The sequence below is a fragment of the Lolium rigidum genome, chromosome 6, assembly GCF_022539505.1.
Source record: "Lolium rigidum isolate FL_2022 chromosome 6, APGP_CSIRO_Lrig_0.1, whole genome shotgun sequence".
NCBI lineage: Eukaryota > Viridiplantae > Streptophyta > Magnoliopsida > Poales > Poaceae > Lolium > Lolium rigidum.
The window spans coordinates 283,106,673-283,126,984 of record NC_061513.1 but is presented as its reverse complement, the minus strand read 5'-3'; the positions used below and the strand labels follow the sequence as shown (position 1 = coordinate 283,126,984).

Sequence of the window (20,312 nt, the reverse complement as noted above, 5' to 3'; positions counted from 1 at the left end):
TGGTCGCAACCGCCATGGCCGATCGGATCGGCCGTCGGTGATCATCTAGCATTGTCCGCGTGCGTCTTCACTTTGGTGCAGTAGATACCCTCGCACAGGCCAACGATCTCGGTCGGGAACGACGAGTCCAAGCCGGCGTAACACGCTCAGACATCTGACGATGCGAGCAGCCAGGACGGAGAAGGGCTGCGACCGCTGCAACATCGTGTAGAGACGTCTGCAGGCTGGCGCGACGAGCAGAGGAGTGCGGAGTTGAGGTCTCTGAAGAAATGGGAAGCGGGGTCCCCAGGTCACGAGAGAGCAGGCGCACGATGAGGTCCCATGCCGCCGCTGCGTCTTCGCCACCTTGGAAGCCGCAGCAGACGGGGAAGGCAAGCGTTGCGCGCACGATGTTGCGGAGCGTTGCGCTAGCCAATGGGGTGCACCCGTGGATGAGCTCGTAGAGGAACACACAGTAGATACACCAATACATGGCACGGCACGGCGCCGGCTGCCACCTCCAGTTTGGGTGACCATCTGTGGCCTCTCAAGTGGCTCGACCTGAAAGCTGCAAGGCTACAAAACGTGAGGAACATGTGCAGGAATCTGGTGCATAGAGTGGACTAGAAAATAAACGATGACTCAGCTGTGATTGGGGTTTAAAAAAGAGATATGTTTTATTTGCTAGTCCGCTAGCCGCGCCATCGCCAAGCGTCCAAAGTCTTAAGTCGCGAATATTCACGCGAGCGCACGCGCTATGTGTGTATGTAGGCAGCCCTGTGTGTGTTTCTAGCATTTTACATGTCTACAACTTCTCCCCTTATAAGTTGCTCTCAACTTTCACCCCTTAGCCGTGTGGGACTAAAAGTTCTCCTCTCAGCTCGTTTCTGGCTAACTATGCAGTTTTCTGCTGGGTACAACAAAGGCCGTAGCGCATGCATGTTGTCTGGGCCTTATCTAGGCCTTTCCTTCTCTGTCCGGCCGACTGGGTGCGCAAATGTTGGATATAGTACTATGGCCTATCTGAATTTCGCATTATCAACAATTGAAACATGGATGCATGCGACAAGGGAAAAGGACTAAAATTGTGCATGCATTTATTGGGCATGCATTTATTGGGATCATGCCTCGTTCTCTCCAATAATTTTATACCTATACTGGGAGCAGGTGCAACCCATCTTGTGCTTTTCTTCCACGGTCCCACCATTTATGCTTATTAATTAATAACGTAAATATAATTTGTAATGATCAATTAAGTAAATAATACTACTAATTATATTGTACTCATGCTTTTTTTACCGGTGTGTCTCCTAGAAGTGGGGTTTCATATTTCTTATTCAGTTGTTACTTATGTTTGCATGCGATTACAACATGCTCCTTTCCGCTTTGCTTGTCCACTAGAAGATATGCCTACATGTTGACTCTTTGGAATGTGATGCCGCCAATTTAGTAGAAATATGATGCCATGTTTAAGGTCGTTTGTCGCAGTCGGAGCGTGGACCTTGCCCTCGAAGACATAGTTTCGGCCAAACTCGGAAACCTTCTTCGCAACAAACAAACGACTAGCATAGATGATATCAATGGTGCCTCTTTTATTTGTGTCATCTTTGATGCAATTGGCATGCCCATCGTGGCCATGTAATCCCCCGTTGTTGTCCTCCAGGATGATGTGCCAATCGAGAAGTTGAAACTTCTTGTGCCCCGCCGGGTTTTTTTTCTAATGGTGGTCATGAGCATGCTTCCGAGGACGACGATAAGGAGGATGTCGTTAGCGGCTAGGCCTCAAGGGTCGTCAGTCCAACTTACGCCAAACCGTGCACATCGTACGCCGTCACCCACCTCGTGTTACCGGCTTCCTGTTGTTTCTTATCGGGCTAGTGGCGGTGTTCAGGGCATTGGTGTATTAGCTCACGGGCCTCCGCTGGATATTGGCGTTCCTTTATGGTTCTGATGTGGCTAGTATCTAGGGTGCGCTTGATGGGCTCGTTCTTCCTCTTCTTTTGTTGATTCACGCCAAATCAAACATGCCATAAACATAATGCCCAAGACGGTCTCTCTAGGTGGCGACGGCGCGGCCACTTGTCTACGGAGCGGCTTGGTGGCTCCTGGCAGCACCCTCCCCTATAGATCTGGGCCCTTTCGAATCAATCTAGGTCTAGGAAGGCCTATCCCGAGTGTGACTATCCCGACTCCAGTGGACGAAGGGGCAGCTCGAGCTAGGCGTGGCGGGGAGGGCGGCGCGCATACTGCAACTCGGTGGTTGGAGCTTCACGAGCACGCCTTGGGCTTGACCGGGGCAGGTGGGTCTGGTCTGCTTCTGTCATTGTGTGCGTAGGGTTACCCCCAATGGTGGTAGAGGTGGTTCCCTCCCCCAATGGTTGTTCCCGCTGGCACGTGTTGGTGGGTGGCGAGTTTGGTAGAACACGATGCAGTGTTTGGGGTGTTGTTCTTTGGGAGAAATCCATGGTTGCTTGACCTGCTATGACGCATTGACGCCCACGGGCGCGCCCTTCCTTCCTGAAGGGGGTTGGGTGTACCCCTTCCCCTCGTCCCTCTACGTGATGATGGAAACCCTTGAACTAGTCCGGGCAGCAGCATCATCGTCAGCTTTGCATTCCTTATTGAAGATGTTGCTTGGGCTAAGAACCTGGTTGGAATTCTCCGATGGACGCAGCGGTTGCGGGACATCTTTGTTTTTTGTCGATCCGACATTGTTGACATTAGTTTCTCTTTTCTTTCTCTTTTGTTCCGTATGGGCTTGCTTGTTCTGAGGCCCCTATTGTTCTACTGTGTGGTTGCTATATTAATAAGCAGTAAGCCTATTTCGAGGAAGAGGGGTCTAAAATGAGTGAATCTACACATCAAACATAGACTCGATACGAACCCAAATGAATAAATCTACAAGAAGGTAAATGTATGTATATTACTGAACGGATGGAGTGTAGTAGATTAGATGCGCGAGCATATGCGGACGTTGGACCTCACGTACGCTCATGCATGCTCCGCATGTGAGTACATGTTCCATCACCAACGTGTTCCTCGTGTACGCTCGATCAACATGCGAGTACATGTCGTCACCATCGTGTTCCTCACGATGCATGCATGCATGTTGTACATGCACGTCCACGACGAATGGCATACACTTACTTGTTTTATCCTTTCTCTTCTCCCTCATAGCCACAACGCTTTGAGAGTTTGCCCAATGAACCGGGGTCACTCCAATGTTCTCCTCTGGACAAGAACGACAAGAGATGGCTTGGGGACAAGCTCATTTCCTCGGACTCCAGCGGTGATGTGTCCGCTAGACTCGTCAACGCGCTCCAATAAACGAGAAGCCGGAGTCGGGAACCCAACCTCGGTCTAGATCTCATCGATAATGCTACACCTACGGAGGTTTATGGAATAGCTACACGCTGACGCGGACGGAATCAGACGTGGCTGCTGAATGTCAGAAAAAAATGGCCGCGCGCTAATTATGCAACCAAAAGGGTGTCCCGCTAATTTTGCATCCAACACCTGAAGCTGCCCCGTACGGTTGCCCTTGTTCAGATCGATCACGCCGAGCTTCCTTCACCGCGCCGTCGTGAACCACCGGGCAGCATGTAGGTACTCACCATCTTCCTCAACCAGTAATCAGACCTCACCGTCGCGCCATCGGTGCCCGGTCATTCTGCTAATTATGCAATGAACCAATAGCTGAAGCCGTATGTTTTGCCTTTGTTCAGATCGATCACGTCGAGCTTGCTCCATTGAGCCGTCGTGAACGGCCAAACCGCACACAGGTACCTCACCATATTCCTTAACCCAAAGATAGACCTTGCCGTTTGCCATCGGCGGCCGCCGGACGTTCGGCTAATTATGAAACTGACGATACTGTAGGTTCAGATTGAAAACACCAAGCTACTGTAGATCATTCTAGGGAAGAGAAACAGGTTCAAGTCGATTGATCGAATCCAGCTTGGCTTTCCTGATACTTATCCATCTGCATTTGCAGGTAATTAATCTTAATATTCTACATGGATTATTGTGTAGTTTAGTTTAGTAGCTACTTATACCTGTTTTAGTGGAAAATATTGGTCGTAGTGAACATTACCTCGAGCGGCAGTAGCATGAGTGTTCAGTTGGGATGACTAATATATTCTTTGTATACTAACTTCATATATACATATATGTTTATAATATTATCATGATGCACAGGAATGGGTGATGGGGTTGGTTGTGTTCAAGAATCAAGTGACATGTCTATTTCAAGCGATGGCGATGGCGATGGCATCGAGCAAAAGAAGAAAATCAGCGTGAAACTTGAAGAAGACCATGGTGCAGCTCAAGCAGATGTGTTAGTTGAAGATCCTGAATCAGGGATGACATTTGATGCCGAGGATGATGTGTGGGAGTACTACAAAAATTACGCTAAAGCAAAATGATTTTGTGTGACGAGAAGAAGCTCAAACAGAGATGAAAAAATTATCTTTGTTTGTCATTTCTTTATTTTTCAGTACATACTTGAGCATCCATGTCTTTTACGACTTTATCCGTAGCAGGTATCTTTTGACTTTGGCATTAGTTCTGGCAACGTAAATCAAAGCATGACAACTCCACTACCTTACCGAACATTTGTGGTACATTTTTTCTCATCTTGTTGTTTCTAAAAATTAATTTATAATCCAATTCATGTATATTTTTTTGTCTCTTTATTTGTCTCTGTAGTAAGTACTTTGACATCTAATTTACCTTCTAAACTTGTTTGGTGCAGGAACCATTTGACTTTAGTGTTAGCAACATTAATCCAACCATGGCAACTGCATTAGCGTATGGAGGTTCATCGTCTGTTGTTATGCCTCCAATTCTTGGAAAATATACAAGCATGATGTATCAAGTTCAGCAAAACTCCGCTCCTCTGTCTAGTTCTTCACAATTACGCTTTGATGGAATTGGAGAGTCCAACAATACCATGCATCAAAGTATCAAAGTTAGACATGAACTGAGTTTAAGGATGTTGGATGCTGACCTTTCTTATAATCTATCATGTACTTGGAAATTTTAGTGTAAAACTTATTTATGTATCTGAATCTGGATTCTTCATGGTGTATTTGAACTGATTACAAAATTATATGCAATTGCAATTTTCCAAGTAGATGCCCATTGTGCATATGCACTTCTTTTCACTGACAGTTCAGAATGTCTGTTGTTAGCTTGGAAACTATCCAAACTACATCTCACTGTAAATCCTAGAACCAGAAATAAGAACCAGGTAATTGAGCATATTGGAAGCCAAACCATGAGCTAGCAGCAGTACAACAAGGCACAAGGACAGAATCCAGATTGCAAGTACATCTGAACAATTTGTATTCATGTAAATATAAACGTGAAGCTTACAAAGTAGGATGGTACAAAGATAACACAATATAAGTGCACAGCTCGCTGTGTCACACAATTTTTACCCTGATAAGAAATCATACAACCCAGCATTGTTTCTACATTCACTAACTATATACTACAGGCTGCAGAACAATACATCATCCCCAGGACTAATCCACTACCAAAATTTGCATGCTCCTCGCCCTCCTGCAGAGAAGAACCCGGTAGCAATCCTTTAGCAATCAGTCAGCAATCTTATCGCCTTCATCTCAGTCCAGACCACATTAGCATCATTCATCGGGCCGTTGTATACCCACGAACAGAAATTGAAAGAGAGTTGCATTAAGACTTAAGAGGGAAGATAAATTCTTCATCAAGTTGCCACACCTGCACTGTAAATTCTCAAAATTATAGTTTTAACACCAAACCCTAATGAGATCCGTTTCTGTGAGAGGGGAATCGACGCGCTGCTTCCGACAAGAACAAGCTCTCCGCGCCACCGCCTACCACCAAGAGATTCCACTATGTTGGAGGTCACCGTCCATCTGAAAAAAGGGAAGGTCACCGCGCCGCAACCGACGAGGGGTAGGTCCCCGCGCCGCTCCCGACGAGGGTGTCGCCGCGCCTCCATCGATAAGCAGGAGGTCGCTGCGCCGGTGCCAACGAGGGCTTGGTCGCGCGCCACCTAAAGAGAAGCGGAGCTCGGCTGGGATTGACGGATATTTTCCAAACGAATTTTCTTTTTGCCTGGGACGGAGAAACTTATCCACGCTGGCCTCCACATCAGCTCGACTCGTCAGCGCGTAGCATTCCGTAGCCTGTTTCGTCCATAGGTGTAGCATTACCGAGATCTCATTCATGAATTTGTTCTCAATCTTTTTCTCCATGTGTCGCATCACCGAGCAACAAACTTTCCGGGGGTGCTCTGTGTCTTCCATCCTTGACCTCGTGCACGCACGGAAACCTGGATCCATACCCTGGAAATTTTGACATATCAGCTGGTGAGGTCCACGGTGGCATGAACCTCCTTCCCTTAGGGTCATTAGTCTTCTTTAAAGCTTCATGTTGTCTATGGACACACACTCAGCTATGGTCTGAAACACGAGAGGTCAATTGTCTTTAACGCCATGGATAGCTACACCCACGGATTGAGAAACTCTTGGTCGAGTGGGAGAAGTTCTCTAAAATAGTGATCTTAAAAAAATACAAGTCTCAAAAACCAAACTTCCCCAGAGCTTTCCAACGACATCTTAAGTGCATGCTATAAAAGCCCATACGAAGAAGCTACAACTCTATTAACACGCTATCGACCCATGAAATCTCCAGATGAAAAAATTGGACGACACACCTAGGAAGGATGTGTGTGCTGGAAAATGAGAGAAACGATACGCCTGGTAGAAATAAAAACCCATGTGAAACCTGCCAAAAGACGGAAACATGTGGGAAAGCTCTCAAAGCTTCATATGCACGCATCACGAAACTAGGGGGACACTACATAATCTTTAGACATCATGGAGCCCTAGCACATCAAACGGCAGCGAAACGACACATGGAATTCCATGCATGTGACAGTAACACGTGTGACCTTAAAAAGGCACATGAAATCACGGATAATAGTTACTTCATGCATGAAATAAGGGCACACAACAAGGGACAACACATGAAATGATAAGTAGTGGTTGTCCCTGGAACAAGATAAGGTCGTTGAGGACGCTCGGCGGCGAGACGACACATGGAATAATGGGTCTCATCCATCATTCCATCCATAAAATAATAGGGCAATGAGATGACACATGGAAAATACGTGTGCTATAGCTCCCATCGAAATCAAGCGGGAAAAGTCCCTACACGAAAAATGGCTGGAAATCTGCCTACACAAAAAGAAAGTGTTAAAGCGCCCGCCCCCCCTAAAGGGCTACCGGGGTGCCGACGCCATAAATCGTGCCCAGCCTACCCTCTCTCGTCCTTGGTGGTCCATGGCGGCTAGGGGCTCGCGGATGACGACGCGGTGGAGGTTTGGAGGAGGAGAGCCGAGGTGGAATGCGCGGCGAGGGAGGCGCGCGGCGGTTTATATAGCACCGAGGAAGCCTATTGGCGGGCATTAATGCCGCCGCTGAAGACGAGCAGGCGCATTAACGCCAACGCAACTCGACTCGGAAGGCGAGCAGGCGAGCAGCCTTTGACCGCCGCTGAAGACGAGCAGGCGGCACTGAAGACAAGCATGCGCATTAACACCGGCACGACTCGACGCAGCAGGCGAGTAGGCTTTGATGGGCGCGGAAGGCGATGAGGAAGATGACTTCGTCGACGCGTTTCCTGCGGCTTCTTCCAGGCAGGCGTTTCCCGCGGCTTCTTCCCGCGTCTTTCCTGCCAACACGCGGCGCGCCGACACCCCCGCTAGCCTCCCTTTCTACTGGGTTCGGTTTGGGGGCGCCGGATGCAAAGTTGGACCGCGCCGGCTAAAAAACAGTTTTGGGAGCCGCGGCTGGGCAAGAATTTAGGCGTCGACACTCCCCAAAGGCCTATGAGTGGAGATGCTCTTATAACCTCCCGGCAAAGGAAGGTGAAACAATTAAATCTTTGGACAGCAGAGATTGAGACGTGCACCATGCCACTTGCATTCTACATGGCCTTAGAGCATCTCCAATAGTGTCCCCCGAAGGCATTTGGGGCGCGCCGGAAAAAAAATGTTCCCAGCCGCGTTCCCCAAAGCCGCTTTTTGTCCGACACGGCCCGATACGGTGTCCGGCGCCCCGAGCCCGTCCCCGTTACACAGGGGACGCTCCGGGGACGCCGGACACACCGAAAAGCGAGGTGGAGAGTGGCGGGACTGACGCGTCAGCGGCATTCGTCCCCCTCTCCCGCCAAATCGCGTCTCTCCCGCCACATCGCCCTCTCCCGCCGCGCATTTCTGCCATCCCATCACATTTGACCTATCCCGCCGATTCATTTCTCCCTCCGCCGTCGCTACGATGTTCCTCCCGCCGCCACTACCCTCTCCCCATCCATGGCGCCGCCGACTGCCCCCAAAAAATGGCCAAAAAAGCGGCCAAGAAGCCGGCGGGCAATGAGACGAAAGGGGCGAAGGCGCCCTTCGTGAAGCCACGGAAGGCGCCGGCTTCGAAGAAGAAGCCGGAAGGCTGTACCGATGATCAGTGGCATCAAGACTGTCTGCGCCGGAAGATGTATGTGCCTCGTCGAGGTCTCCTCGACCTTGCTCTCCCGCGACAAAAAGGCCGAGGAAAGGTGGGCGACGCTGCTCAAGAGGCAAGAGGAGAAGATGGAGCTCAAGAAACGCAGGGACGACATGTCCCTGCTGAGAGCATCGACAGAAGGAATGTCTCCCCGGACGCGAGCGGCGCACAACTTCTTCAAATGCCAGATCCTCGATGACATCGAAGCCAAAATGGCGGCGGCCGAGGCGGCATCCGAGGCGGCGGCCCAGGCAGCGATAGCGGCAGCAACCCCAACCCCGAAGCAAGAGCCGGCAGACGTGTCTGCGACAACATCTGCTACTACACCTGCGTCGGCCTCTGCCTCGACATCGGCGACGGAGCATGCACACCGGGCAGATCACGATGAGTTAATCGTGATCGACGGGCCTACGTCGACTCAAGATGCACCGTCAGCGTCAACATCGCCCAACCCCTTCCCCTTCTTCTAATTCTTGCGTCGGCCTGTAATATGATCACGCGCCCAGTACTTTGATCGCCGCTACTTTGATCGTGACGTCTTCGGCTGGAACGATCTCTTTTGAATGCAAACTATTTGAATTTCTGATTGGGGACGGTGTTTGGGGGACGCGACTGGGGAGCGACGTCCCCCAAACGCGGCATGAACAAAACTCGTCCCTCAAACGCTCGATCCGGCGCCGTTTGGGGGACGCGACTGGAGATGCTCTTAGAGAGCCGCATGTTTCCTCAGACGTTGGTCCCGGTAAATAAAATGGTAGATCACCAGCTGACGATTGAAAATTCGAGTGACGGTTTTTGTTAAGTGATGCCCAGTGGCGGTTAGTTTGTTTGGTTCGGGTTATATTTTGTCATCTCACGCCACCTGGCCTGCTGCTATTATTTCACTGAACTAGCTCAACATGGAGACTGTCCATAGATTAAAGCTTTTGCGTCATTTTTGTTTCTTTCTTTCTTAAGCCGTTTCTGCTTTCCTCTTCAGAAATAAATACTCCGACGTGCTCCCAGAACCGATCCATAGTGAGGAATCCAATCTCCGCCCAAAACGCATTCATTTTACTTTTTTCCGGCAACGCGACAATTTAGACCATAACCCATAAAAAGATATGTGACACCTCCCAAATTGCCTCAACGGCTCACCGGATCATGACCGAGCTACTAGGGACGTTGTCGTGTGCGTCTCTCCATCCTTGACTACGCCCAGAATGAAACATCGGGTTCTAGATGGTGAAGACGTCATTCTATTTTCATCCACGAGTAATTAAGTTTGGTGTTCGTCTTTTCCCAATGTCACGCCACCGTAGACCCCACAGAAGGTCAGGTCGAGACCTCCCCAATTTCCTAAGGGCGCACTGGATCACGGCCAAGATGCTAGGAGTATTATCGCATGTGTCTCCATCCTCGACTAGGCCGAGACAGGAACACCGGTTTCAAGAAAGCAAACATGACCTCTGATTAATGCTCATCGGCTAAAAAGGTGGTCTGCGGCGAAGGTGTCAACCCCCTTCCCTAGAAAACATGTTCATGCTTCACAATAATCCACTCAAAAGTGTATGTTTCTTCGTACCATCTTGTAATACGTGTTAATTCATATATGAGAGAAGGAAGAGAGGTTAGGTCTAGGATTTGGTTTTTGTATGCTTGATTGATAGGGCATCATCGTACTCATTCGTTCTTAATCTTAAACTTATCCATGTATGTGATTTTATCAAAAAAATGTATGTATATGACTGCGACTCTGCGAGTGAGCGAGACGGCCTTACCGCCCAGCCCAGCGTAGCCTTGTCATAGATATCTCTATTCGTGCTGGTGCATGTGCTTTCATGCTCATCTCGTCCCGGCGAAACTTGACTACGTCGATTCTCACTTTCTTAGTGCATGCTTTTCTAGCTAGCTAGTATTTCTTTTCCTTTGATTGAAATAACTCTCAGATTTATGTGCAGGCTTTCTCTTTCGTTTGTTATTCTATAATACAAGATTATAAGATGCATACCCCCTCCTCATTCACTATGTTACTTATTTCCTCTTCTTGCCAAAGAGGCCAAGAACTAGCTAGCAACAGCGACTTGCAAAGTAGCAAGATACTTAAGCTAGTTTTCATTAAGAAAAAATACTTGTTTACTGATGAGTGAAAGGCTTATTTATTACCAACAACACAAAATTTTGGCATAACCTTGCCTGTGTATTCAACATTCAGAACAAAGATCAAACAATTTCATAATAATTGTGCAAATAGCACAACCAATATGACATCTGAACACACAATTCAAATCAGATCACAGGTCTCAAACAAACGAAAACAGTCTAAGAAAAGACTACCAACATGGCAATGTAAACATCTACTATACTACACTATTACAACTCCTTACAAGAATGATGTTACAAATGCCAACCACCAGCGAACATTACAACGATGGAAGAAAATAACATTAAAAGCCACGGCGGGCACTGCGTTGACGGCGCCACTAGGTCCCGGGCCACAGACAGGCTTCGCAGCGGAGTGGAACTAGCTAGCTCCGGTACGAACATGTACAGGTGAACTTCATTGCTCCAGCTGGGGTGATCTGAAAGAAAAAGGAAAGCAATTAATTAAGAGGAAGAAAGCAGTTAATTAAGAGAAAGAAAGCATTTAATTATGAGAAAGAAAGCAGCAACTAAGAAATAAATCAATGGAAGTTTAGTTAGCACGCGTGCTCGAAATTTGGCCGTGGCCTTTCCCCTTTTTGGTCATCCAAATCACAGATCAAATAATTCACAATAATAGTGCACAAAGCACAGGTCATATAACATTCAAATAGTCAACTCAACCAAACAGAAACCCGGGAATGGAAATAGTTGCTACTACACATGTACAAATTCCAGTTCCAGGTCCGACTCACCTGCACCAGAACTACCAGATCAAATACATACAGAAAGTAGAAAGGATCGAGCGCTGATCTTTCCTTAAGTCTTCTTGTTGGTCTTCTTCGCCCTCTCTTTACCTGCTGAAATGCAAAGACACAAAGGAAAATGGAAGTTATTAAGGGTTACAATGTTTGTAAATTTGTTTCTTTATGAAACCCAGGTAATAGAATATACGTGACTACTACAGCTACGTGTGTCAGACCAAGAGAAATAATAGATGACTTTATAGATACGAAAATGGCACTAAACATCTGCACTACACAATCAGTCTGCTAATGCAATTGCACAAGTAGAAGCAAGCATTATTAATTTTTGGATCGGTCATTTCTGAAAATTATCCCTCTTGCGAGAGCTGGGGTCTAGGCATAAACTCCAATGAAAGCCCAAATTTTCCCCCAGTAACATCTTTTTGCACAAAGCCACTTACACAAACAGCAAAACCTTTGGATGTAATAACAATTGACTTGACGAAGAGTGTTTTTTTTAGAAAAGTTAACATTCAAAATTGGCACTTCAATATACAAAATTATCACAACTTCGTCCTTTGATACACAAACCATGAGGACAGGAAGATAGTGACCAGGAGTATTATCACTGCCATGAAGATAGAATCGCAAATTAACAGACCAGCACGGCATGATTACGTCCAACAATCCCAGTAAAATCTAATAACATTGAATCTGTCTAATCTGAAGCAACACCCATGCTAGGAGGAAAAGGGAAAAGGTAGGAGAGATCTAAAGGAGGGATCGATTACCAGGACATGGTCGAATAGGGTTTCCTGGACAATCTTGTTGCTTGGATGGGATCTTGGAGATGCTCCAGCCGCTCCACTCCATGGTCCTGTCGATGCCATCTAACAAAAAGTTATATGGTCGGAATCAAAACTAAGTATCCAGACTCTAAATACACCACATGACATACAAAACGTGAAATGCAAGCTAGATTGCAAGGCTGCTGGCACAACAGAGCAGATCATATAAATAATCACCACCATCCAATTAACGCTGCTTTCACACAGTCGAAGTGATAAATGCTGAAAGTGTTTGTAGATGATTTGCGGCTATTTAAAAACATGGTGACTCAATAAAAATACACCAGATCTGATTTTTTTAAAAAAAAACCTGCATTTTCAGGATGAAATGTTTGGCTGCTGCTGCTGTCCATGATTGAACAACAGAATAACACTACAGAGCAACCTAGAGAAGGATTTATAGGTGCAGTGGAAGAACCTCTCTGAAGACAGGCAGCAGCAAGGAGAGCGGGAGGCGGCTGCTCCAGTGGACAGCACCACCACCAGAAAGCCACCGGAACTTGACCTCACGGCACCACAATACCATTGAGACAGCAACGTGACCTGGGCAAAAATGAAATGGAAGCACATATTCAATTACCTAGCGTATGTCAGTCAATTCTGATGTAGAGCATAAATTGGACGAGCAAATAGCAACCCTAAGAAATCTGCATCCCAATGCTGGCATCCACGTGCGTGCTACGGACGGTGTACACAACATACAAGCAATTAGGAGGTAGAAGAAGATCTAGAAAGCAATGAAGTGGTTCAATCTCTGAAATTTGGAGTCTGTGCGTAATGAAATCTGAATTTCGTTTACTGCAAAATGAAGCACAAATATATAGGGCTGCTTCTGAACCTAGCTGCACAAGGCTGGATTTCATTACCTGTGCTACTGAATACATGACAGAGATAATGGCTCCTGACTGGAGTTTATTAGCATGGATAGATACGAAGTTCCATAAGTTGATGTAAAAAGGAACACCATACAATCAGCAATGCATTCACGGAAACAAATAGATAGATGCAGAGAGTATTTTATAGTTGATTTGGTACTATTTAAAAACATGGTGAATCAATAAAAGTGCACCAGATCTGATAATCAAAGGCTGCATTCTCATGATGAAATGTTTGGGCTGATGTTGTTGTCCAGGAATAATAACCAACGAAACAAAACTCCAAAGAGAGCAAGAGAAGAAGGATTTATACCTCCAATGGAAGAACACCCTCGCTCAAGAGATGCAGCAGCGATGGTCAAGCAGCAGGACGCCGGTGGAAGCAGCGGCGAGGATAGTTCCGTCCTCTACTAGCACCGCGGGAACACCACGGTGGCCTGATTAAAAACGATTGCAAGCAGACGGTCAAGGCGGGCAGGATCCGTTCCAAGCAAACTGAAAAGAGAATTTCGGAGGGTTTTTGTAATCTTCATAAACACAACTCTCTAGGATTGACATGGTGAAGAAAAGAGAGCAGATCATGTAAATAACCAGCAGCACCCAATTAAACCCATGGTGAATCAATAAAAGCAACGCAGATCTGATAAACAAAACCTGCATTTTCATCAGGATGAAATGTTTGGCTGGTGCTGTTGTCCATGAGAGAACAACAGAGCAGAGCTACCTAGAGAAGAAGGATTTATACCTGCAGTGGAAGAAGGAGCTCTGTGGAGACGGCAGCAGTATCCATGGTCAAGCAGTTGGACACGAGGCGGCGGTGGCGGCAGCAAGGAGAATGACGTCTTGTACAACGGCTGCTCCAGTGTACAGCAGCGCCACCAGGAAGCCACCGAGGAAGTCGATAAAGCAGCACCATCGAGACAGCAACATGACCTGCGCAAAATCAAAGGAAAGCACATATTCAATTAGGTGGCGAGTCCATTCTGATGTAGTAGAGTATAAATAGGACGAGGAAAAATAGCAAAATCCACTAAGAAATGATTGCAAGCTGTGTTTTTTTCTGACAACACATGATTCTGATTAAAAAAACCCTGCATTTTCAGGATGAAATGTTTGACTGTTGCTGTTGTCCATGATTGAACAACAGAATAACACTACAGAGCAACCTAGAGAAGGATTTATACGTGCAGTGGAAGAACCTGTCTGAAGACAGGCAGCAGCTGTAGCAGCAGCGAGGAGAGCAGCATCCTCTACCATGGGAGGCGGCTGCTCAAGTGGACAGCACCACCACCACCAGAAAGACACCGGAACTCGACCACACGACACCACAATACCGCCAAGACAGCAACGTGACCTGAGCAAAATCAAATGGAAGCACATTATTCAATTACCTATAGTATGTCATTCAATTCTGATGTAGAGTATAAATTGGACGAGCAAATAGAAAAATCCCCTAAGAAATCTGCATGCTAATGCAATTAGGAGGTAGAAGAAGATCTAGACAGCAGCAAATCGGTGGTTCAATCTCTGAAATTTGGAGTCTGTGCGTAATGAAATCTGAATTTCGTTTACTGCAAAATGAAGCACAAATATATGTAGGGCTGCTTCTGAACCTAGCTGCACAAGACTGGATTTCATTACCTGTGCTACTGAATACATGACAGAGATAATGGCTCCTGACTGGAGTTTATTAGCATGGATAGATACGAAGTTCCATAAGTTGATGTAAAAAAGGAACACCATACAATCAGCAATGCATTCACGGAAACAAATAGATAGATGCAGAGAGTATTTTGTAGTTGATTTGATACTATTTAAAAACATGGTGAATCAATAAAAGTGCACCAGATCTGATAATGAAAGGCTGCATTCTCATGATGAAATGTTTGGCTGATGTTGTTTGGCACTTTGGCTTTGGCGTCCACCTGACGATCCGTACCTTTCGCTCGCTCAGACGCTGCCGTCAGTTTGAACTGAACAGCGGCTGCTGCGGTACGCACGACACTGCAAAGTTGGGTTTTTTTTTTTTTTTTTTGCCAAAGCAAAGTTGGGTTCTTAAACGGCAGTCAGGTGTGTGCGGCTCAAGTCGGAAGCGAATACTATTTACAGTTCAGAAATCAGAAGCCCAGCCCAGGCCAGCACGTCGCAAGGCCGTTCCGTTCGGCAAGTCTTGCTGGGAATATAACCACCCCGGCCCAATGTAAATGTTCATGGACCCCAATAAGAAGGTCTATCACGTCGGTCCTTGCCTGCGGGGTATCGCTACCTAGAGGGAAACTTCGCAAAGGGAATTTGGGCAAGCGACGTGATGACGCGTGGCACAGCAGCGTGCGGAACGGGCGGATCCCTCTCGCCCGCGTGCCCGCGTACGTACACGCGAGGTACTTCCGACTTCCGAGCAAGTACAACCATGCGGTGGTGACTTTTGTTGTGCTTCATGCATGCGACGCGAAACTTCTTGGCCGGTACACGTCGTAATGCTTGCAAACGATTTATATACCTCCAATGGCAGAACACCCTCGCGGAAGACAGGCAGCAGGACGCCGGCGGAAGCAGCGGCGAGGATATTTGCGTCGTCTACTACCACCGCACCGCACGGGAACAGCAACGTTGCCTGATTAAAAACGATTGCAAAGCAGACGGTCAAGGGAGATCCGTTCCAAGCAAACTGAAAAGAGAATTGTAGCGCCAGCTACAGACATCCAAGAAAACGGCGGTTCCCTTTGTGAAATTTCGGAGGGTTTTTGTAATCTAAATGCCGTTGACTGCAGAAGGAAGAACAAATATAGTGCACCTTTCTGACTGAACCTAGCACAAGATGTGTCTTTTTTTTTTTTGGTTCCTAGGAACGCGTGGTGTCCTGCAACAACCAAGGTACGCAAGATTCTGAAGATGTGAGGGATTAGAGGTCCTCACCGTGGTGGTGCGGGCGCGGCCATGTTCAAGGTTGCAGGAGACGGAGACGGAGCGCGGGTGCTGCGGCGGCGGCGGAGGAGGACGCTTGATCTGCCGTCCACATCCCGCGTCGATGCTGTACTCATCCAGTACGCGCGCGGACGCGGACGCGGACGCGGGCAGGCGAGCTCGCCGGAGCACCGCGCGTCGCGCTATGGACGCACGCGCGCTCCGGCGAGCAAGCCAGCCGTGGTGCGATTTGGGTGACCCCATTGACGAGCTTGGATGGGGCCGGTGACCGCGCGAGGCCTGGATCCGCCGGCCAGCAGGCGGCGGCGGCGGCGGGGATCTAGGGTTGGGTGGTTCGTGCGGGACAGGAGCGAGTGGTGCGTTTGTTGTTTTGGTTGGCAGAATGAATGAAGCTCGGCGAACGTGGCGGTCAGCGATGAGGTCCGCGTTTGTTGTTTTGAAGCGAGTCATTCGATGCGTACGTGTCAACTCACTTCCACCGTTCCTTCGCAGAATGAATGAAGCACGAGTTTAGTTCATTTCCGTCGTCGGGTCGTTGGTTAGCAGTTTCCCTAACGGGCGGTAGGATATCTCTGAAGAAACGCTAAAAGCCCAAACGTCTGAAGAAGAATGGGACACCGAACGATGGCGCGCGTCACGGCCGTTGTACACTGACATGCAGAGCAGTACAATCCAAGTCGCGCCGCCCACGAAGAAGACGGAGAGGCGGAGGGAAATAAAACAAGGCTCGCGTAGACGAACGTACCCACGTGGTGTCGTACATGCCGACGGTGAGCTCGCCGGCGACGAGCACGCCGCCCTCCCCCACGCCGTAGCCGCGCAGCACCGGCATGTCCGGCAGCTCGTCCACGAACTTCTCCAGCCTCCCCGCGTCCAGCAGACCCGCGCCCTGCTTGTCACCGTCGTCGGCGAGCACCGCCGCCGCCTGGAACACGAGGAAGCACGCGCCGAGAAACCTCGTCATCTCCATTGCCACGAGCGCCGAACGTGACTAGGCCCTTGGGTTTCTCCGGCCGGCGAGAGATGGAGGACAGGGACAGTGGACACTTGACAGCTCCGCGCGCCTCTCGGCCTTGTGTTTGTCCCCGGCCTAGTTTTGGTTCTGCTTCTCTACCTCCCTCTCTCCTCCATTCTCTTTGTTGGAGAGAAATTTTATAGGAAGAAAGAAGGGAAAGAGACGGCAGGAATATCTTTGGTCCCCGGCAGCCGATTTTATTGGTGTAGGATTTCAAGTTTCCTTGCAGAGTGATGTGGCCTCTTATACTCCTCGAGAAATAAAAAATTGAATTTTGGTTGCTTCTTTTCAAGTCAAGCATAGAAAAGGTAGTACTCCCTCCATCCCAGCTCATAGCGCGTACCCCTAGATTGTCAATTTGATCAACATAATAGTATTTATATAATATAAAAATTATATTATTAGAAAGTAAAACATCTAAGCTTTCTAATAATATATATTTTATAATACATATATTACATTATTATCGTCAAATTTACGACCTAGGGATACGCGTAAGCTCTGTAAACTGAGACGGAGGAAGTAATATAGCAAAAAACAATTGACAACCAATACCATGACATATTTATAGTAGCGAAAAGGCATACAAATGTAGTTAAAAGTTAAAGCTTATTAAGTTTGACGAAATATATTAAAGAAAACATTAATAATCTATAATATTAAGTCAATACAATTGTGAGGATATATTTAGTGTGAATTTATTGATATTTATTTGGTGTTCGCAAGTATTCATATTTTGCCAATAATATTAGTCAAATTTGGAAGATGTTAAATTTTAACTAAATTTATACACCTTCATTTTTTAAACGAAGGGAGAAGATTGGACTGACCGCGCTTGAGAATCTGTTTACAATAGGAATGGATGCCCTATTTTCTTGAAGGTTCCATCTGGGATGTGATAAAAATCTGGATTAATGGTAAACATTATGAGCCACAAATCACCGTATCGGAATGATTGAGGACTTAGCTGTTCACGTACGCCTAGAACAAATTCCATTCATCTTCCTTTTGTCTTATTACATTGCCCATTTATTTATTTGTTATAGAGATGGGAATGGCAAAATTCATTATAAAGATTGTAAGAACAATTTTTCTTTAGTTTTCTCATGGCTACATTAAAATATAACGGGGCCTCACAAATAAGAAAAGGAATTCGTTCTGCAACATTGGAAATTACTATGTCAATTGTTTGACTGTTTCATTTTGGCATTGTAGTAGTTCGCATAAAGGAAAAAAAAAAGCAAATTACCTTCTTTTTGCTACTCCCTGTTTCAACATGTACTGCCCGTATTTTCAATTGCTAAGGCGAAATTTTGGCCAATTTTAATTGATCCAGTATGTAATTTATGGAATTGAATGCTTTCCAACTAAATTTAGACCTTACCTGGATCTGAACTGTTACACATATATATCGTGTTCACATGTCAATTTCCACGTTCCAAAAATATCACGCGCTGGTGGGATTCAATCCCTGCACGGCTGCACCTGCCTCTAGGCAGCGTCACAGACTTCACACATTAACCAACTGAACCAGTATTGCTTTGTGCTAGAACTAGAAACGGAAAGTTTTTGTACTGTATCATGTACATGTATGATAGTTATAAAAGAGCTAATAACACTGGAGGTATAAAAACTTGTCACGCGGGTGCATTTTAGTACATAAACCTGCAAACTGTAGTGCGGCAGTCCAACAACTTGTAACATAGGTGCAAATCACCGTCTAGGGACTGACACGTGGCATCATTTCTTTGTGAAAACTCCCTTATATATTTTTCTGTCGCGTTTGTGATCCTTATCTCTTTTTCCCAAATCCACAGACGTTAGCCCTCGTGGTCGCAACCGCCATATCGGGAACGACGTGTCCAAGCCGGCGTAACACGCTCAGACATCTGACGATGCGAGCAGCCAGGACGGAGAAGGGCTGCGACCGCTGCAACATCGTGTAGAGACGTCTGCAGGCTGGCGCGACGAGCAGAGGAGTGCGGAGTTGAGGTCTCTGGAGAAATGGGAAGCGGGGTCCCCAGGTCCCGGGAGAGCAGGCGCACGATGAGGTCCCATGCCGCCGTTGCGTCTTCGCCACCTTGGAAGCCGCAGGAGACGGGGAAGGCAAGCGTTGCGCGCACGATGTTGCGGAGCGTTGCGCCAGCCAATGGGGTGCACCCGTGGATGAGCTCGTAGAGGAACACACAGTAGATACACCAATACATGGCACGACACGGCGCCGGCTGCCACCTCCAGTTTGGGTGACCATCTGTGGCCTCTAGAGTGGCTCGACCTGAAAGCTGCAAGGCTGCAAAACGTGAGGAACATGTGCAGGAATCTGGTGCATAGAGTGGACGAGCATGTGAGGGTTGTAGCTGAGATTTTTTGTTGTTGTGTGGGGTTAGTGAAAGGACATGGATGCTACCTAGAGAGGGTGAATATGTTTACGATTATGGCTTGAACAAATGCAAAAAAACTAACGTTTAATTTGTCAAACACAAAACATATATAACTAGGGTTCACCTATGTACACAAATAACTTATGCTAAGCAAGACAAGCGACTATATGATAGCAAGATATATAACTTTAAGCACGAAAGCTATTACAAATTAAGGTGCATAAGTAAAGAGTTCGGATATAAAAATAACTGAGGTGACCTCCCTCTCTCCTCCATTCTCTTTGTTAGAGAGAAATTTTATAGGAAGAAAGAAGGGAAAGCTAGAGACGGCAGGAATATCTTTGGTCCCCGGCAGCCGATTTTATTGGTGTAGGATTTTCAGTTTCCTTCCAGAGTGATGTGGCCTCTTATTCTCCTCGAGAAAAAAAAATTGAATTTTGGTTGCTAGCTTCTTTTCAAGTCAAGCAAAGAAAAGGTAGTAATATAGCAAAAAAAAAATGTTGACAACCAATACCATCACATATTTATAGTAGCGAAAAGGCATACAAATGTAGTTAAAAGTTAAAGCTTACTAAGTTTGACGAAATATATTGAAGAAAACATTAATAATCTATAATATTAAGTCAATACAATTGTGAGGATATATTTTAGTGTGAATTTATTGATATTTATTTGGTGTTCGCAAGTATTCATATTTTTGCCAATAATATTAGTCAAATTTGGAAGATGTTAAATTTTAACTAAATTTATACACCTTCATTTTTTAAACGAAGGGAGAAGATTGGACTGACGGCGCTTGAGAATCTGTTTAGAATAGGAATGGATGTCCTATTTTCTTGAAGGTTCCATCTGGGATGTGATAAAAATCTG

The 20,312-nt window shown here is 46.7% G+C and overlaps 1 protein-coding gene across 8 annotated transcripts in view; it reads right to left on the bottom strand.

Moving 5' to 3' along the window:
• Positions 1-10,724: 10,724 nt before the first annotated feature.
• Positions 10,725-20,312, bottom strand: part of LOC124659619 — a 30,284-nt gene continuing 20,696 nt past the window's right edge. The window contains exons 2-9 of one of the 8 annotated variants that reach the window (XM_047197455.1): positions 15,622-15,735; positions 14,321-14,475; positions 13,867-14,054; positions 13,435-13,528; positions 12,665-12,789; positions 12,190-12,288; positions 11,408-11,512; positions 10,725-11,092 (exon numbers count right to left, since the gene is read on the bottom strand). In XM_047197455.1, coding sequence (XP_047053411.1) covers positions 11,039-11,092; positions 11,408-11,512; positions 12,190-12,288; positions 12,665-12,789; positions 13,435-13,528; positions 13,867-14,054; positions 14,321-14,378 — 723 coding nt within the window. In that variant the 5' untranslated portion in view covers positions 14,379-14,475; positions 15,622-15,735 and the 3' untranslated portion in view covers positions 10,725-11,038. Of the gene's footprint in view, positions 11,513-12,189; positions 12,289-12,664; positions 12,790-13,434; positions 13,617-13,866; positions 14,055-14,320; positions 14,476-15,621; positions 15,736-16,037; positions 16,129-16,791; positions 17,236-20,312 lie in introns of those variants that run through there. The other 7 variants (XM_047197456.1, XM_047197452.1, XM_047197451.1 and 4 more) reach the window with 7 other exon arrangements.